Source organism: Triticum aestivum, chromosome 5B (genome assembly GCF_018294505.1).
Source record: "Triticum aestivum cultivar Chinese Spring chromosome 5B, IWGSC CS RefSeq v2.1, whole genome shotgun sequence".
In the NCBI taxonomy this organism is placed as follows: Eukaryota; Viridiplantae; Streptophyta; class Magnoliopsida; order Poales; family Poaceae; genus Triticum; species Triticum aestivum.
In genome coordinates, this window is record NC_057807.1 from 697,468,753 (window position 1) to 697,488,476 (window position 19,724).

General features: G+C 45.7%; 2 protein-coding genes and 1 pseudogene across 2 annotated transcripts; 2 read left to right on the forward strand and 1 right to left on the reverse strand.

Moving 5' to 3' along the window:
* Positions 1 to 5,629: 5,629 nt before the first annotated feature.
* Positions 5,630 to 7,370, forward strand: LOC123117779 (uncharacterized). The gene is made up of 2 exons (XM_044538460.1): positions 5,630 to 6,809; positions 7,067 to 7,370. The coding sequence occupies exon 1, from the start codon at positions 5,681 to 5,683 to the stop codon at positions 6,806 to 6,808; it is 1,128 nt and encodes a 375-aa protein (XP_044394395.1). The 5' UTR covers positions 5,630 to 5,680; the 3' UTR covers position 6,809; positions 7,067 to 7,370.
* Positions 7,371 to 13,822: 6,452 nt separating this feature from the next.
* LOC123115323 (uncharacterized) lies at positions 13,823 to 15,177 on the forward strand (annotated as a pseudogene).
* Positions 15,178 to 17,337: 2,160 nt separating this feature from the next.
* Positions 17,338 to 19,224, reverse strand: LOC123117780 (uncharacterized). Its single transcript, XM_044538461.1, has 2 exons — positions 17,976 to 19,224; positions 17,338 to 17,712 (listed from the first exon to the last, which is right to left on the reverse strand). The coding sequence occupies exons 1-2, from the start codon at positions 19,174 to 19,176 to the stop codon at positions 17,681 to 17,683; spliced, it is 1,233 nt and encodes a 410-aa protein (XP_044394396.1). The 5' UTR covers positions 19,177 to 19,224; the 3' UTR covers positions 17,338 to 17,680.
* Between the last annotated feature and the right edge of the window lie 500 nt (positions 19,225 to 19,724).

Sequence of the window (19,724 nt, forward strand, 5' to 3'; positions counted from 1 at the left end):
AAGAAATAAACAAGATCCACAAGTGGTATGGAAGACATGGGAGTTGACACAAACCTTGGCAAGAGAAAAGGCAAGTAAAACAAAAGCCAATGTAAAGATGATCAACAAATTCTACCACACATAAGACTACCAATTGTCAAAGACAAGAAGTATTTAGAAAGAATTCCCGTGGTAGATAGCAAGGACATCCAACATCATCTTCACACCACACACAAGCAAATTGCAACTTGTAGAGCTAACATGCCACCTAGGAACAAGATAATCTACAATATCAATTCTAGGTGACAATATCTCAAATGTACACATTTTCTAGGCTTGTAATATGCACTTAGCATATTACTGCCCCATAATGTGATACCAATAAGAACTTAACAAGAGGCAATAAGAGGAACAAACAAGAGATAATTAATGGACTATTTAGAATTTGAATTTCTCATGAGGGATATACCACCAAGCGACTAGATAATCTTGTAATGTCAATACTAGATGGTATTCCTCATGTACACACATTTATAGGATTGTGAGGTGCACAAAGCACATCACTCCCCCAAAATGGGATGTTCCATTAATCTCTCACATGAGCCAAGTAGGATACAAAAAGAAGCAAAAAGGCTCAACGCACAACACACATGTACATGATGTGCAAACCAACACACACATACTTGATTGCTCAAGATAAGCAAGTTGGAAGCACAACATATACAAACACATGCAAGGAACAAAACCAAACACATGCAAGGGGGGCAAGTAACTTTCAAAGTAAACAATTTAAGTACAAGTTACCGCAAGGAGGCACATTGGATATAAGATAGAAACTTGATAATCCAATTGACTTGGCTTGAGACAATAAGAATGATGAAGTCCCCTTAATTCTTCGTAATGTAGCCAAGTCTCCAATGCCCTCCAACCAACACCTATTGATCAAGTTTGAGCTTGGTGGTCCCATCCGATGCAGATCTACCCAAAACAGTGTTCGCCATTTACGAGCATGTGTCATATCTCTACTCCTACTAGCAAGATGCACGTGCATTGCACGAAACATCAAGGTACATTTTGACCCATGCGGGAGTAATCCCATGTGTAAAAACTAATGATATCTCGAGAAAGAGGCGAGATAAGGTGAGGAGGAGTGGGAAGTGGTGGTGATTGGTGGTCGGATTGATGAGAGGCATGGGGATGGACGACACTGGCAGCGGCAACCATGCCAGATTGTTCCAGAGGCTTCCTTTTCTTTAATTGCACAACAATGAGGTTGTGGGAGATAAGGATGAACAAGGGGAGGCCTTATCTGCAAATGTGAAGAGAGGTGCGAGTATCATTTTGCAAAATTACCATAGTTTGCTTTCTATCCGTGAGATATAGATCGAACGGTCTATGTTGGAAGATGGCAGGCACACCATCATCGCCAACTCGGTTTTTTATAAGAGTAGAGATATAAACCTAAGCATGTGATGATGCTGTGCTTGCATTCTATCACAAATCGCCGTCGGATCTGGATCTGACGCATTACATAGCAAACTGCTGCAGTTTTACAAAAAGATGCCCACACTTGTTCCCATATTTACAAACAACTCCTTGTCTCTCACAATCAGCCTTATCTCTCCCACCACATCCAGAAGGCCATGGAATAATCTGGTGTGACGGCAGCTGTCGGCGGCGTCCACCCCCAAGCTTGGTGTTCCGTGAAATGCACGGGCATCTTACTTGTAACAGTGTTATGTTTATTCGCAAAATACTCCCTCCGTCCCTTTCGGTCGCTTGCTCTCGTGCTTGCAACCGATGATTCACTTGTTTAACCTGACATTGAGAAACACTTCGCTCAGATGAAAGGCAAACGAGCTTTTAGGAAGGGCTTGTCATGTCCTCCCTTCGGTTGCACCACGCGCTCCCCGTGGTGAACAACTCTCACTGTCAAAGAAACAGTGAACGAAAATGTTAAATACGGCGTGGGAAAAAGCAAAGTTTAGCTGGTCTGGGATGTCCTTGGCTGGAGTAGGACGAAGGCGGTCCATGCAGATTTGTACCAATGGGATAAAGGGGGCAAATTGAAAAAGGAACTTGAGAAACTTAGGCGTGGGATTTTATCTCCCGATTCCATTGCTAGGCAGAAGGAAAATTTTAACACATTTTTGTCTACGTTCCTTTGTGACGTTGGTTTTTTTTTTGCATTTGTACTTCCAGTTTTTCTCATTTAAAACCCTTTTCTTGCTAATGACGCGATTCAAGCTACTTTTTATTAACAACAACTTTGTTTTGAAGTTTGGGAATATTATCATACAACCATTTCGAATGCAACTGCATATCTTTCATGCGACGGGTACTTTCCAAGCACAAATCCTAAATATGCTACGCTCAACTAAGTGCACCAACAACCTATGCTAAACAAGATAGGCACTTAAGGAAACTAGCAAGCACAAACTATATCACAAGGTATGGAATTATAGGAAGAACTAAGCAATTCAACTAGCACAAGATATATTAATATGAGCAAGTATGAATTGCGGAAAGTGAAGGGTGTGGGTATGAGATAACCACAAGTGAGTCGAGGACGCGGATTTATCCCGAAGTTCGCACTATGTGAGAGTGCTAATCTCTGTTAGAGCAGTGCCGAAGCCAAAGCTCCAGGGCGTCACCAAGTGACTCACCGTATTCTCCCTTTCGAGTCACCCCCAACGGATGAGCCTTGGTTCACTCGGGGTTAGTCTTGAAGGCGACCACCACACCTTTACAATCTTCTCCGGAGCACACCACAACCACGGAAGCTTCCGGAGGAACTTGACCACCTAGGCCACTTCCCACCCTCCCCCGGAGAACCCCACAAAAGGAAGCTTCCATAGGAACCTTGGCCACCTAGGCCTCTTCACAAACTTCTCAAAGATACCACCAAACCGTCTAGGGGGCGAAGCCTCCAAGAGTAATAAACTCATGGGCTCTCACTCGAACAAAATTGATGCGGGGAGCTCAAACCAATGCAACAAATGCAATGCAAGGTCAAGCAACAAATGCTCAACTCACTCCCTCAATCTCACAAGATGCAACTCAAGAAACTGGGAGATTGAAGAGAGGGGATGCAATGGAGGAAATCAACAAATGACTCCAAGATCCATCCACACCCCCACCACCACCACCACCTTCACATTGAGGGGAAATAGGGCTTTGGGAGAGGTGGTAAGAGGCTCAAAATTGTGTTAGGAAAAGTGTATGAACAACACCCCAACCAGTGGGAGGGAGGAGCCCTTAAATAGCCAAAACCCAAAACTAGTCGTTGGGGCTCAACGGGCAGTTCCTGGACACCCCGTGCCCACGGGGGTTTAGACCTCAATGCCCACGGGATCCTGTGCGCACGCTACAAGCCCGTGCACATGGGGCCCCGTGCCCACGGGGGTCAAAAACCCCGTGTCCGTGGGGTACCCAGAACAGCCTGCAACAGCTTACTAAAACATTGATAACTTTGGCATACGAACTCCGATTTCGATGATCTTGGGCTCGTTTTGAAGCTATGGAAAAGCCCAAGGTCCTCACATAGAGAACCACCCAACATCAACAAGAAAGAATGATGCAAGTAATGCAAAAGTTTGAACTCTCTACATACGATGTGATCGAGCTACTCGCCCAAAAGTTCCTCTTCATAGTATGACTATCAAACCTAAAATCCGGTCTCCCACTAAACACAATGTGACCGGCAAAACTATGCAAACCTAGCTAATTTATACCTTTGCCTTGCACATTCAAATTGAGCTTGGTGGTGACTTTGATGCTTGCCTCAAGTTGGAATCTTTTTCTTGTCCATAATCACTTGGTGAACATACTCGAAATGCTTTCTCATATTGCAATGAGGGAAGCCTTAACTTAAGACCATCTTCACATGCACATTATCATGATGTGGACCACAAGATTCAAAGCATATAACCTCTGGCTTCTCATCTTGCATTTGGACACCTCGAGCCCGATGAGCATCACCACTTGATGTCATCCATACATAGGCTACTTGATTTGGCTTGATCAATCTAGGAGATACTAGCAACAAGAGAGAGGGAGTGCATCTTTATACCCTTGAAGATCGCTAAACGGAATCGTTACAAGAACGCGGTTGATGGAGTCGTACTCGCGGGTGATTCAAATCGTGAAAGATTCGATCCAAGCGCCGAACGGACGGCGCCTCCACGTTTAACACACAGCCCGGGGACGTCTCCTTCTAGGCAGAATCAGACGTTCTAATTAAACAACATTACGATTTCCGGATTGGAGTTTCGTGCGTCCACCGTCGGTACACGAAAGACATTGTTAGGGATCCTGTTGTTGCCAACCATGGCCCAGCTAAAGGAACAGCGTGGTTCCTGATCGTGTGTCATAAGGGGAACATTGTTACGGACCCTGCCTCAACAGGGGACACTGTTACGGAAACATTGTTGCCGACCATGCCTTGCGAACGGGAACATTGTTACCGACCATGCCTTGCGAACGGAAAACATTGTTATGGACACAGCTTATTTACGTAGGTGGACCAGAGGAAGAACACGCAGCTACCTAATTTTTTATTTGAGAAACAAACTTCTTTTAGCAAAATTTAGGAAACAGCTACTTACGTTTGTGTTTCATATACACTTTGTCTGCTTAAGCTAGTCCACCGGCCCAAGAAACAATCCAGGCCCAATCAACCACAGGTGAAGTAGATAGTTCCGTGGAGCAGCAGCCCAAGAGATATCCAGGCAGGCGATCGTACGGCTAGCAACGCCAAAGCTTTGTGGAGGCTCCCAGCTCGCCCTGTTATACTGTTTAGTAATTGTCTGAAATGTCTTCAAGGTCTTATAAAAGTGAACAGAGGGAGGAACAATGTTACGGGTTTCGGATGTATTCAAGCGTAGGCTGTGAAGGCAGAACCGGACCTTCTAAACAAAGTTACGATTTCCGAATTGGAGTTTCCTGCGTCCACCGCCGGCTACCCGAAAAACATTGTTAGGGATCCTATTGTCACCATCCATAGCCCAGCTAAAGGAACAGCTTGGTTCCTGACCGTGTGTCATAAGCGGAACATTGTTAAGGACCCTGCGTCAACAGGCGACATTGTTACGGAAAAATTTGTTACCGGCCATGCATTGCGAACGGAAAACATTGTTTACGACCATGCTATGCGAATGGAAAACATTGTTTACGACCATGCCATGCGAACGGAAAACATTGTTTACGACCATGCCTTGCGAAGAGGAAACATTGTTACCGACCTTGCATTGCGAATAGGAAATATTGTGAATTGTTTACGACCATGCTAATATAATAGGCAAAAGCACTGTATTTCCTTGAGAGAAACCGCAGGGTTTGCCTTTTTCTATCATAATCTTTTTGTTGATCACTGGAAGGCATCAAATGAAATCAGAATTCTATCGCCATAGCGGCACATTTTGAAAAGAAATCGTAGTAGTGAATTTACCATGACTCTCTCATGCGTTGGCAAATGATTTCAGGTTGCCAGCCTACCACGACGTTTCTATGTTTATAGAATAATTTTTTGAGTCCCGCAAAAAAAAAAGAATAATTTTTTTTGAGGCCTACCACGACGTGTGTGCCTGGAAGCCCAAAGCCCAAATAGAGTCCGATCCGGCTCCGAAGTCGAGAGCACACAACACACGCCGCAGCAGCTCCAAAGTTTCCCCACCGGAAACCCTCGCCGCCGCCGTCGACTATGCCGCCGACGACCCCGGTTCCATTTCTGCCGGAAGAGCTTCTCGAGGAGGTCTTCCTCCACCTCCCGCCGGACGAGCCGGAGCACCTCGTGCGCGCCTCCCTCGCCAGCAAGCTATGGCTCGGCCTCCTCACCGGCGCTCGCTTCCGCGGCCGCTACCACGACCACCATGGAGCTCCCCCCATGCTCGGCTTCCTATATACCCTGCCCTTCTTATGGTCCAGTCCGCTGTCGACAGACCCCCGCCCACACTTCGTCCCCACCACGAAATTCGCCGCACGCATTCCCGACCACCTCCGGGAGTACGATGCGCAGGACTGCCGCCATGGCCGCGTTCTCCTCAGGTATAAGATGCTCTTCATTTGGAACCCCATAACCGGCTGCTCCACGGAGCTGCCCACCTCCACAGAATACATGGAGGCCGAAAGCAGTGGGGCTGCGGTGCTCTGCGCCGTCACCGGCTGTGACCACCGCGCGTGTCATGAGGGCCCCTTCCAGGTCGTCTTTGTCTACCTGGACCAGGATGAGGGCGAGGGTGTTTGTGTTGCATCCGCAGCCGTGCTCTTGTCTGATTCCAGCAAGCGGCCCAATGGCAAATGGTGCGAGCCATGCTCTCGTCTTCATCTTGTGGATGATGCATTCATTGAGGCAAGACCCCCGGTCCTCGTCCAAGACGCACTTCACTTCATGCTTAGGCACTATGCGGATTATCGTCGTGTAGGAATTCTCAAGTATGACCTGGGCTCTAACTGCTTATCACTAATTGATGCGCCATTGGAGGGGCCTGTCATTGACGATGCCGCTACACTCATGGCGATGGAGGATGACAGCTTGGGATTTGCACATGTGGAAAGGTTAACCCTCAATCTGTGGTCAAGGCAGATTGGTTCTCACGGAGTTGCCTCATGGACTCAGCGTGCAATCGTCGATCTTGGGAACCTTCTCCCCGTTCAAAATCCCGAGGAAGATCTTGAACTGCTTGGATCTGTGGAGGGCAGTGATACTGTTTTCGTGACCACGGACATGGGCATCTACGAGATTAATCTCAAGTCACTACGATGGAAGAAGCTGTGGAAGACAGACAAGTTCTGTGCTTTGATTCCGTACATGAGTTTCTACAACCGCTGAGGTATATATCTATATCTGTAGTCCTTTTTTTTCTTCTGATTTGGGAATAAGCTTAAAGTATAAAATATAAGCTAGTGGAACATACAAGTCACTAGATGTCTAATCAGATTGGAAGTTATATTTGAAATGCATCCTAACAAACTTTGAGTGGTATGTAACAATAGAAGGTTACAACTAATTGTGCTTATTTGATTGGCAGTTTATATAGTATTATGTCATCTCCCTTTTGGAATCACACTGAAAAGTCTAAGTTTGCAGATTTTTTGCGGCGCATTGACAACATATGGTTGAGTATGTTTAAGCCAGGAGGCGACTCTCATCATCACAAAAAATGACCAACTTGGAGGCGACAGTGGTCTTTTGATGAATTATGCCATTATTTAGTAGCTGGTTTGGTGCAGCGTAAGCGAGTGATTGGATTATGTTTGTAATGAACCTCTAATTTCTTGCAGCGTCAGCTATGTGGCTTCTTGTAATTTGCTCAAAAATGCATCTGCAGACAATATCTTAGTGTTTCCATTTAAAAAACCGGTACAGTTTGCTCTCCCAGCTTTGATCCAATATCTGAATTCTCATCTTCAAAAAGAGGTGATGAGACATGTCTAGAGCTAGTGGTTCTTGTCGCTCAAGAGATGATCATGGGTTTCTGTATGCTGGCTTGCTGATTTGTCTTAATTTATCTTTTGAATTTAATTAGTGCTACATGTGAAGTGCTGATTTTATTGCATTTATTTTAGCAATCAATGTTATTATGTTAGTGAAATCTTGAGCTATAAGTTGAGGGAACTAACTGACTGAGAAGATGTGATCTGCATGACTGTATGAAGACCTCAAAGAGGATTTGCTTCAGTAGCTTCATAAAACTATCAGCTATTTGTTCATTGTTTCTTGCATATTTTTGCCAAAGGTGCATATAATACTAGACAGCAATATTAGTGATATGAAGATGTTTATATGTTTGGTCATAGAGTGCAAGGCTATAGTTATCGACTGATCATTGCAATTGCTTTTGTTTATCATACTTTATAGAATGGTTCATAGATTTCATTATTTCTTAGACAAGATCTTTTACTCAAAGGCATCAACACACATTTCTCTATGTTTTTCTGAACCTATACATAAATCTGCATGTCCTGGAAAAAACATGGATTTACATGATCTCGTCTTTCTTCAAGTCCGGACTATTCCTCCGCTGGGTTACTGAGTTGGCTCTCCCCATTATTCTTCATCGGACAACACACACTTAATAGAAAAGCGAGGTACCTTCTTGGAAAACTTCTCTTCTCATGATTTTGTTTCATATTTTCTTCATATGTGGGTGTTGGTGGTAGGTGGTTTGTTTTCTTACAGCAGGACATATATTTGTATATTATTTGGTTTTGTTTTCAATTAAAATGGAACCGGAGGTGGGGCCCCTGCTCACAAGTTTTTTTCTGGGGGATATTTTTATTTGCGCATTGCTGGAGAGTTGCTTGTTATGCTGGTTGAGTATGTTGAAGAGAAGGGTGCCACTCTAGTCAACAGGAGAGATGGTCATGATTTATCCCACCTTCATCGTGGCACATACTATCCCCTATTGTGGCACATACTTGCACATACTATGCGGGCACATACTATGATTAAGATATTATAATGAAGTAAAGCATGACTTTCCTGGTTTCTAGGGATTTGATACCCCACCCTTCATGAGATGAACAATTAACAACAATCCCACAAAGGTCAGCAACCAATTCGCGGAAAGGATGAGACATGGTTTACGGTTTATCATGACTGCTTTGAATTATTGCGCATTAAGATTCTGTCTACACAATTCTTCTGTTAATTGCCCAATATCTTCTCTGTATACTTTATAGTGGATATATAGCAATTCACTGAGGCAATCCAAGGTTATCTGTGAGGTAATATCTTAAAGTTTGAAGATCATTACAAATTTTAAGATTCACGATTAGGCTTTCCTACAGTTAGAAATAACAAGAATATTTCATGACTTTATAATCTATGCAGGGGACACATTTCAGAACAGTAGGAAAACGTCATGAGTTTGTTTCAGGCACAAAATACAGTTAGAACATAGTGTGCCCGTCAGAAAAACAAAGGCAGAGCTTTCTTTATAACCTTGCCGATAGAATTTCTAACATTATGCATGTGGCATCTTGGCAAGATATGTAATCCTGGAAGCATGGGAGTTTTCTATTTAGTTTGTTTATTTCTGCTGCCACCTATTTTATCAAAATATTTGCATTTTATAAAGATTACTACTTCACTACTAGTACTTGTCATCAAATGCAAACTAAAGATATCTGTTCTGAACTCAATTAGCAGCCTTGGCAGCTGAACAAAGTTCTCCTTTTCTGTGTGAACTAGTTTGTGTACCTTAATCCCGGCTGAATGAGAATCTTGATTTCAAAAGAGAGGGTTCACTTCTGGTATTATGCACCTAATGTGAATCTTTACCCCGCATGACAGGTGGCTCTGTTTAAGGCGGATAGCGCCGGCATTCCTTGTGATGACAATGGCAGACCCGAGTGATCAGAGTCTTCGTCTGGAAGGTCCACCTTTTCGACAACTCTCGTCTTGAGTTTTGACCTGGACGTCACTGTGGCCTGGCACGAGCAAACCTGTCCTCTGGAGCAGTTATATCTCCTGCACGAACGCACTCTACTCTACAGTACTCCCTCATTGTTCGTAAAGAGGGCATTTGAAGGTGAGGCAACCTTAACTCTAATTATTGATCTAGCTGAAACTTTGACCGGAGAAGTTGTAGTAACTGGTAAGGAGTTCCTGTAGAATGTTGAAATAGTAGTTCTGGAGAGGGACTTTGAAGGCGGAGAAGGCAATGACTGGACGGCTCGGGAGTTACATAATAACATTGTTAGCGAAGGAGAAGGAGAAGGTAAATGGCCCCTGCTTCCAGAAACGTGTTTGTTGGCCGTGAGGAGGCATTGAGATAATAACTCAACTGTTTTGTGGTAAAGGATCATGTGGAGAATGTGAGTTTACACATTGCTTTTCAGTTATTCTTTGTTTCTCGCACTCCTCCACCTGAATATTTGACAAGTTCCGTCATATTGGCACAGCGTCTTTAAAGTTGACAACTGCACATACAAATATGAGCACATGAATTCCTTGTTGCACCCTAGATTTTTTTAGAGCACTTGCTGATAAAATGATGCTTTCTTAATGAAGGATTTTGACCAACATAGTTTACTGTTAGTCTGGTACTGCTACTGACTAATCTATGCCATCTATTCATCGTGTCAGATGCTATGAAAATGGGGAAAAAGTGAATCCTAGCTTGTATGACCAATATAGTTTACAGAAAAGGAGAATGTATTCACTTTTGTCCATGAGTCACAAATTCATGTACTTCCCCTTCTACCATCTGTTCTTACAATGTTTTGTTTGTTCCTTCTAGGCCGAAGTACGTGTTGCTGTGAAACAAGCAAATGAAAACTGGAAGAATGTCTCCGACATCTGACAGTTAGTGAAACACTTTTGGAGTACCGATCACAGCTCTTGAATACGAGATCCCCATCTTTGTGCGAAAATGAATTTTACCAGTTGCCTACACAAGTTGCCACTGGTGGTTTTGAAAAGAAAAAAAAGACCCGCGCCATTATAATTAAGGAGGATGTGGGACATCAAGTTTTAATCTGCGAAATAAATTCAGCCCACTGGATTCGAACTTGGGTATATGCCAAGGTGCACAGCCGCACTCTTGCCACTGGTGGTTTTGATTTGTGACTCATGGACATACCATCAAAGTTTTTCTTCCTCCGTGATTTGTGACTTGTGGTAAAGGTGATATTTTGTCCTCAAACCATCGTGTGCTCTAGATCCTTGTGCACCGAGAACTGGAGAGAGCAATGAAAATATCTCTCTCTCTCTCTGGTGTTGCATGCCCGTGCCAAGGTTCTCGTCTATATGGAAAACTAATTTATAATATTTGAATTACCGAGGAGCACTGTAAATTTGCCGTCGAGGGACAGCGGTCCTCTCTTCCCCTCCCTCCCCGTACCCCTCGCGCCGCCCCCCCCCCCCCCAGCGGGGCGACCGGGGCGGCCCTCCCTCCCCTCGCCGCCCAGCCCCCTCCTCCCACCCCTCCTCCCGCCGTTGCCGCCGGCTGGCGTGGCCCGCGCAGCGTCGTGGCGAGGCCGGCGGTGGCGACCCTCTTCCTCTTCCCCTCGCGGTTCCCCGGCTCGGGCGGCGGTTTCCGGCGATGGTGCACCTTGGCGGGCGGTGCTCCGATGTAGATCGGGCGCAGATGCGGCGGCGGCGCGGTCCTTTGGCGGCGGTGGCGGCTGACGGCGTGGGTCGGCCGGCAGAGCCCTGCAGGCCCAGATCTGGGCCCTTTTGGGTCTGATCTGGGTCAGGGCGGGCTGGTCTGGCCTCCGGCGGGTCTCCTCCGGCTGGGCTGTCGGGATGCGGTCATTGGGATCGGCGGCTCCGCGCTGCGTCGGCTGCAACGCGGCGGCAGGAGCTTAACGGGCCCGTTCTGGGCCCGGCTGGGCAGGGGGTCCGGCGTGCTCCCGCGCCTGTGTCCGGTCTGCTACTGCTTGTGCCAGTGGAGGTTGTCCCCTCCCACGTGGATGTGGTGCTCCCGGTCCCTATCGGCGGTGGTCTCGTTTGGTTCGGCCGGCCTCGCAGTGTCTTCGATGGAGAGGCGACGATGGTGTCCTCGTGATTGTGGTGGTGCAGGGTGGTGGGCGGTTGGCGTGGTGGAGCCGCCGGTTGGTCCTGGGTTGTGGGTTTGAGGGGTAGGGCGAAATCCCTCTCGGGTCCGCCCGGCACCAACGCGGTGACGCCTGCGGGCGCCATCAACCTTCTTGAAGGGCGTTGGGAGTACCTCTCCCCCGCTTCCCTCCGTGTACCGGGAGAAATCCTAGGATTCGTCCGGGCAGCAGCGTCGTCGTCGTCGCAGTCCTTCCTGAAGGTGTTGCTTGGTTCGTGGCGACTCGATGGCATTGGAGCGTGGTGGATATCTTTGATGGACGCAACGGTTGCGGGATGCTTCAGCTTTCGTTCATCCGGTGCTGCCGACATTTCTTTCTTTTGCTTTTCTCTTGTTTTTCTTTTGGGCATGGTTGTGCTGTTTGCCCCAGCGTCGAACTTTTGGTTGTATCGGGTGGTTGCTATATTAATATAGCGGGGCGCAAGCCTATTTTGATAATATTTGAATTTTTCCAAATATAAATTTCATATTTAAAAAAATACCGGGCTCCAAGAAACCCAGGAGCCAAGGTTCTCGTCTATATGGAAAAATAATTTATAATATTTGAATTTTCCAAATATAAATTTCATATTTTCAAAAATACTGAGCTCCAAGAAACCCAGGAGCCAAAATGGCACAATGTGGATGGTGTTATGATGTTGATGTGTTATCCTTGCCTTAAGACTATTTTTCATATTCTATTCTTATATGTGCGGAATTTTTTGAAAAATGCTACGTACATTGCTAAGGTAATATACATGTCACATCATATATGTCATATAACTTAAAAGTTAGGTTTTATAGTGTTGTTTTTGTTCCATGCATAGATAAAATAGCTTATAATCACCGGAGTCAAAGTTTGATCCCTTAATTTTATACTAGTCGGATCAATGCTCAAGTGCCAAAACCATATTTAGCGTTGATCGATTGTTGCACTAAAAGTGATTTTGACGATGACATGGAGTGGACGACTAGAAGAATGAAATAGGTTCAAGACTGACTTGAAATTTTTGTTTTTTTGGCATAAAACATATTTTTTTCCCTAAAGGTTGCTCATTATTTAGATCAAAATATTTAAGAAAAATAAAATGAAATATAGGATAACAACATAGACCATAAATATGTGTTAAGATTTTTTAAATGTACAAAATAAGTCAATTTAATTCTTAAAATTCCATTGTTTTTCTAGTGTATTATGCATTTTAATTTCTAGTTTTTCTATTTCTATTACTTCCTTTCCCATTTTGTAAGAAACTTTCATTGTCAAACCCATTTCTTGGCATAAACATAAGAAAGCTTTGATGGGCGATGGAGGGGGAGCCCGAGAATAAATTTGGGTATATTGCGCTGACTACTTGGCCTTAATAGGTTCCCTTTTTTTTTTAAGACGGCTTGGCCTAAAGAACCCTTGAAATCAAATACTGCTAAATAGAACCTCAGAATTTTAGATATGTGCAACGTTTGTAAAAATATCAACACCTCAAATGTCCATGAATGCAGAAAACCTTCCTCGAGGATATGACTAACCAGAGACAATTTTTCAAAAACAGTCAGTTGCTAAGGATATCTAGTTATATACACATTATATAAAGTGTGTCAAGGAATACTCCAACTAATAGCTTCGCTGACTCCATGACCGAGTTGGCCCAAACTCCATGGAGCCAAATGAAGATCGAGGGACCCCTGAAGTAACTACGATTCATGGACTTTCGTGTAATTACCGAAATATGCCACCAAGAAAGATATCAGTTTAATTTAAGGTTCCCTTGTAGCCGAAACCCTAGTCATGACCCTGCTGTTGGTCACTCCTCCAGGCACCTCAACCCCATGTAGCCCTGACGACAAGCTCTTCATCCAGCCATCGTGAAAAGCTCGGCCGCCTCCCGCCTAACTCGCACTGCCTTGACACAAGCTCCTCTTCCCGCCGTCGTGATGAGCTCAACCTCCCGCCGACCTCAAGCTATCAAAGCCTCTCACCGGCCCACCTCCTATCCATGAGATATTTCCGATCACAACATGAATATCTACATGACCTTATATTTTAGAAAAAGAGACACTGTGATGAAACTTCGCCACTCCCTCTGATCCATATTAATTGGTGCTGCTCTAGTAGTACTTGAAAATGTCTCTTCAAAATGGAAAATTATTTGTGGTCCTTGACTATTGCTGGAGTCCAACATTGTCCCCTCAATTCTAATACCAGTTGGATATTCATCGCTTGGGTGTTAAACGCATACAGCACTCCGCTGCAGCAGCTCCAAAATTTCCCCATCCGAAACCCTCGCCGCATCCATCCACCGACAATGCCGCCGTCGCCGCCGGCGCTGCCGGACGAGCTCCTGGAGGAGGTCTTCTTCCGCCTCCCTCCGGACGAGCCCGAGCACCTCCTGCGCGCCTCCCTCGTGAGCAAGGTCTGGCTCGGCCTCCTCTCCGACGCTGGCTTCCGTGCTCGCTACCGTGACTTCCATGGAGCTCCCCCCATGCTCGGCTTCCTTTGTTCCTCCTGGCGCCCCAACTCCGTCCGTGAGGTGGAAGATAACATCCCGCACTTCTTCCCCACCACCAAATTCCGTGCGCGCATACCCGATGATGACTGGGGGGGATGGGGCTACACTGCGAGGGACTGCCGCCACGGCCGCGTTCTCCTCGGCAGCCAGTTTTGGGACCCCGTTCCGCTCGTCGTTTGGGACCCCATGACGGGCCGCCGGAGGGAGCTGGACCAGCCCAGCCAGGTCGGCAGCAGCTTTGAGCTGGACCAGCCCAGCCAGGTCGGCAGCAGCTACGGGGCATGCGTGTGTTTTGTGAGCGCATGCGTGTCCTTGCCGATGACGGCTGATTGGAGCAAGCCGTGCTCTCATTCTCGTCTTGATAAGTGGGGCGAGCCGTGCTCTGCTCTTCATCTTGGTGGGTACACTCCATCCTGGGACGAAATGGCACCTGTCTTTGTCCAAGGCGCACTTTACGTCAATCTCGTGTACTATGAGCAAGATGATCACATTGCAATTCTCAAGTACGACCTCATGTATCTAACTGCCTATCGCTGATTGATGCACCGTTGGCTGGGCCTTTCAATCTCAATGCCGCTAGCCTCATGGCGATGGATGATAACAGTTTGGGGTTTGCACATGTGGATAAGGTAACCCTCCAATTGTGGTCAAGGCAGACGGGTTCCGACGGCATTGCCTCATGGACTCAGCGTTCTGTCATCAATCTTAATAACCATCTCTCCATTCAAAATCCCAATGAAAGACTTGGACTGATTGGATCTCTGGAGGGCTGTGATACCATTTTCGTCACCATGGGCCTTGACATCTACGAGCTTAATCTCAAGACATTTCGGTGGAAGAAGCTGCAGAAGAGAGAAAAGCTTCGTGGTTTGATTCCGTACATGAGTTTCTACAGTCCACAAGGTATATTTGTATCTATAGCTATACGTCCTCTACATATTAGTTAGTGGGACAAACTAAACATTGAATGCTTAATCCGATTGAAAGTTATATTTGAAATGTGCCCGAGTAAACTTTGAATGCTATGTAATTTTGACTAATTATGCTTACTGATTGGCAATTTATATAATACCATGTCATCTCCTTTTTGGAATCACACTGAAAAATTTACGCTTGCAGAAAGAGTGATCCCCGGTGATGCGGCGCACTGACAATGTATGGTTGAGTATGCTTGGGGCAGGAGGCCATTCTCATCAAAAAGAAATTGGAGGCTACAAGGGTCATCACTATGTAGTTGTTGGTTTTGTGCAGTGGTGCTTTTTTTTCATGCTGTTGTTGGCTTTTTCCACTAAGCTTATAATTTCCCCCGCCAGTAGCTATGTGTAAGTGGATGAATGGGTTTTCTTGTAATGAACCTCCAATTTCTTGCAGCGTCAGCTATGTGCTCTGTTGTCAGTAGCCATGAACTCTACAGTTTGCTGTCCCAACTCTGATCCATTCTTTAGATTCATCTCAAAGGATGTTCCGTTGATGAGATCATGAGAACATGCCCGGGGTTAGTGGTTCTGTTGCCCAAGAGATGATATGATTATGATTTCTGCATGTTGGTGTGCTGATGTGTCCTAATTAATCTTGTAGATTTAATTAGTGTTACCTGTAAGTGTTGATGACTGACCATCCTCAGGGAGCTACCATTAAAACTGACTTGAACATTGCAGGTTTTAAGGCTGTTGCAGATGCTCCTGGAAGAATTCCTCTCTGAAACCTGATGTAGGCTAGCAAGCAGCATTTGCACAGAGCCGGATGATCATAGGATCAACATCATTATCATGGCAAGTTGTGCTGCTGTCAGCTCTCCTCTTCAGGAAGAAGCAAAAGCTCTTCTCTTTCCAACTGAGGTTGCAAAATTAGTCCAGATTCAGCAGGCAATGCTCCTAACAGATAACTATCTATTTTACCCCCCTCTGCTTACTGTACTAGATAACTTCAGCTCACAGGGCTATGCAATGCCCAATGTTGCTCAGTCTGGAATTTTTGTTCACAAGGACTTGAAAGTCTCAGATGTAAAATGTGTTTGAATTCGCAAGAAATGGAACCCTAGTGCGCCTCCTTCTGTTCAAATAAATAAGTAAATAATGTTTGGTCAGAGAATGCAAGGGTACACTGATAATTGCCAGTACAAGTAACCTCTGTCCACTGATGCTTGTTATATATAGTTGACAAGTATATTTATATTGAACGTGCTTGACAGCATTATTTGGTAAATCTTGTAAATTAGGAAACTGAACCCATCAAAGTGCACATATATGTAGGAGCTACTCATTTGAGTGTATAGTCTGTATTTTGTCTATGGTGGTGTAAATGAGGTGTGGCGTGTTGATGAAGATGATAGAGTTGGTTCAGAAAATTATAGACAATAGCGGGTGAATGGTTTTCTTGTACTGAACCTCTAATTTCTTGCAGCATCAGAGATGTGCTCTGTTGTTTCTATAGACAGTAGCTTATTCTTACCATTTAACAAGGCAGTGGGAAATTTGATCTGATCTCGCACATTTCTTAGAGGCTTATAACGATCGAGGATTGAGGATATGTCACATCGCTAGAGATTTTGAATGTGGTGTGGCAAATAATTGTGCTACATGCTCTTTGAAAAGCTGTGCATTGTATCCCCCTCTTCTTACTGTACTAGTGCACTTGAGCTCACAGGGCTATGCAGTGCCCAATGCTGCTCAGGCTGAGCAACTTTGTTCACTGGGACTTCAAAGTCCTGGATGTAAAATGCTTTTGAATTCTCAAGAAATGGCGCCCTAGCTCCTCCTTATGTTCAAATGAATAAATACATTATTTTTCTGTCAGAGATTGCAAGGGTACAGTGATCATGCCTGGGCGCAGGTCAAACAATTTCAGATGCTTTGTTGCTTGTTGTAGAGTTAATGCAGCAACAGGCCTAATCATGCACTAAATGCTTTCCCCCTAATCATGCAGAATCAGCTTAACTCTTAATCCCATGATGCAAAAGATCACCATGTCTCAATGCTTTTCCCCTAATCATGCAGAATTAGCAAGCCTCCGTTCAGGGGTGCAGGTCAAACAATTTCACTTCCTGCTGGACAACAAAAAATACTTTGTCTGTACTGGCTGTTTAGCGTCAGATCGCGTTTTTTAACGGACTGCGTCGCGGGGAGAGGCTTCCAGCCAGCGATTGCGCCATGATCGCGCAACTTTCGTTCGCGATTTAAAATTTGGTGATTCCTGACGTGATCGATTGTTGCACAAAGGTTCTAGATGTTGATAAGCATGATGCAAAATGAGAGACCTCTAGTGTGAGATAATATGTAGGCATGAAAAGGCGGCAAACCAAATGCGGCAACTTGATTCAAAGATATTAAGACATTGATTATAGAAGATAAGACATTCCAATTATGAGGAAAACAGATTAAAGTCGGTTGGCTCTGTCCATCCGTAAATCCTGTGACAACTAGTAGGTTCATTACAAAGATAATCCCTTCACCCGCTTGTGCATGTCATTTAACACCGGGAATTATTAAGCTGGCCGACTAAGTTACCAACAAAATGACAAAACAAACAGCATTGCACCAAACCAGCTATTAATAGTGCATAATTCATCACGAGACCACGTTGCCCCTTCAAGTGGTCATTTTTCCAATTGATGATAGTGGACTCCTGCTCTTAAGCACATTCAACACTAAGCCATCAATGATCTTCATCATAGGGGTTGATCCTCTCTGCAAACGTAGATTATTAGTGTGATCGGTAGCATAAGAATAACCAGGTGTAACATTCAATTATAGTACATAGCGCTCAAAGTTTTCTTGAGCCTACATACACTATCACAAATTAAAAACATCAAATATAAATTTTCATCTGGTTAAACATCAAATATAACTAGGTGTAAAATATTTCAGCACGACATTTACTTTGGGACAGAGGGCTTATTATTTAAGGGTAGTTGTTACCAAATCAGAAAGAAATGGTCATATAAATATACCTTGTGGATTGTAGAAACTCATGTACGGAATCAAAGCACTGAACTTCTCGCTCTTCCATAGCTTTTTCCACATGAGGGACTTGAGACTAATCTGGTAGATGCCAAGGTCTGTAGTCACGAAAATGATATCACTGCCTTCCATGGATCCAATCAGCCTAAGACTTTTATTGGGATTCTGAATAGGGAGAAGGTTCTTAAGATCGACAACTCTATGCTGAGTCCATGACGCAAGGCCCTCGGCACCCGTCTGGAATGAGCCTGACCATAGGTTGAGGGTTAACCCGTCCACTTGTGCAAACCCCAAATTGCCACCCCCCATGGCCATGGGGATAAAGGAATGGTCTTTGAGTGGTAAGCCATTAGAGCGCACGTCCGGTAGATCAATCAATGACAAGCCATCGGAGGCCATGTCGTACTTGAGAATAGCCATGTCATGAACACCATCAACAATGGAAAGCATGTAGTAGAGTGCGTCTTTGATGAGGACAGGGGGCATTATTTCCGGAATGAATGCACGCCTAGCTTCAAGTTCAAGACCAGTGCTCAGGGTCCACTCAAGCTCAAGCTCAAGATCAAGATCAGAGCTCTCGTTCCACGCATCATCCATCTCCAGCAACGCGACGGACGCGTGTGCAACACAACCATCACCGTCACCGGTCGTGAAAAAGACCACACGGACGGGGCCCCCATCACACAAGCGGTGGTCACAGCCTCTCACAGCACAGACCACCGTGGCCCCATTCCTCCAGCATCCATCGGGCCTCTCCAGGTACCTCGTGCAGCCCGTCATGGGGTCCCAAACGAACATCGGGGCGGGACACCCAAAGGGGTTTTCAAAGAGAACGCGGCCATGGCGGCAGTCCAACGCTTCATAGTCCTCCCATTCCACGACATCGGGAATGCGCGCGCCGAATTTCGTGGTGAAGGCAAAGCGTTGGACGGGGGATTCTCCTTCGTCGCTGGGGCGGTCGGCGTGGAGCCAGGAATAAAAGAAGCCCAGCATGGGGGGAGCATCATGGAACTCTCGGTAGCGAACGGAGAAGCTAGTGCCGGTGAGGAGGCCAAGCCAAAAGCTGCTGGCCAGGGAGGCACGCACGAGGCTCGAGGGCTCGTCCGGTGGGAGGCGGAGGAAGACCTCCTCGATAAGCTCGTCCGGCAGCGTCGGTGCAGGCCTCGCCGCCGGAGTCGGAGGCGGCGGCATTGTTGTTGGTGGAGGGTAGGAAGGATCTAGATGGATGTGGGCGGGTTACTTGTCACGGAATTCCCCTCGGTCTGTTCGAACTAAAGCAGAAAGATAAATCAGAGAAATGAAGGAGGAAGAGGAGGGGAGTAATCAGTGGAGAAGACTCACCTTGAGAGTTGAGACGTCGGGAAGCGTCCCTGCCGCCGTCGTTGATCGCTGCCGGGGACGCCTCTTGGTGGTGGTCACGGGCGGAGAGATGGCCTACGGGGAGGGGAGGAGGACATGACGGGGGAGAAACCTAAGTGCAGATTAGATTAGGAAGAAATAATTGTTCTTCCTTCAGAATAAAAACAGACGATTAGGAAGGAAACGTCACCTGCACCACGTCTCTCTCTGACTGAGCCAATGACAATGAGCGTCTCGCGTCTCCCAAATAAAAATAGACTTTAGCACATCATTTCTCATTTGATGGTGCTGTCGATCACATGCTGGTTCGTTGACCAAGTTTATAAATTTAACAATAAGGATCGTCGTCGCTGGCGAACGTTGAGAGACGTGCGACGCAT

What these genes read in the sequence shown, in the direction of transcription:
- LOC123117779 (XM_044538460.1), top strand. Translation starts at nt 5,681, where the DNA reads ATGCCGCCGACGACCCCGGTTCCATTTCTGCCGGAAGAGCTTCTCGAG.
- LOC123117780 (XM_044538461.1), bottom strand. Translation starts at nt 19,176, where the DNA reads ATGCCGCCGCCTCCGACTCCGGCGGCGAGGCCTGCACCGACGCTGCCG. An exon ending in GAGTTTCTACAATCCACAAG is followed by an intron (nt 17,713 to 17,975) that starts GTATATTTATAT and finishes CTACGTTTGCAG; the next exon opens with AGAGGATCAACCCCTATGAT.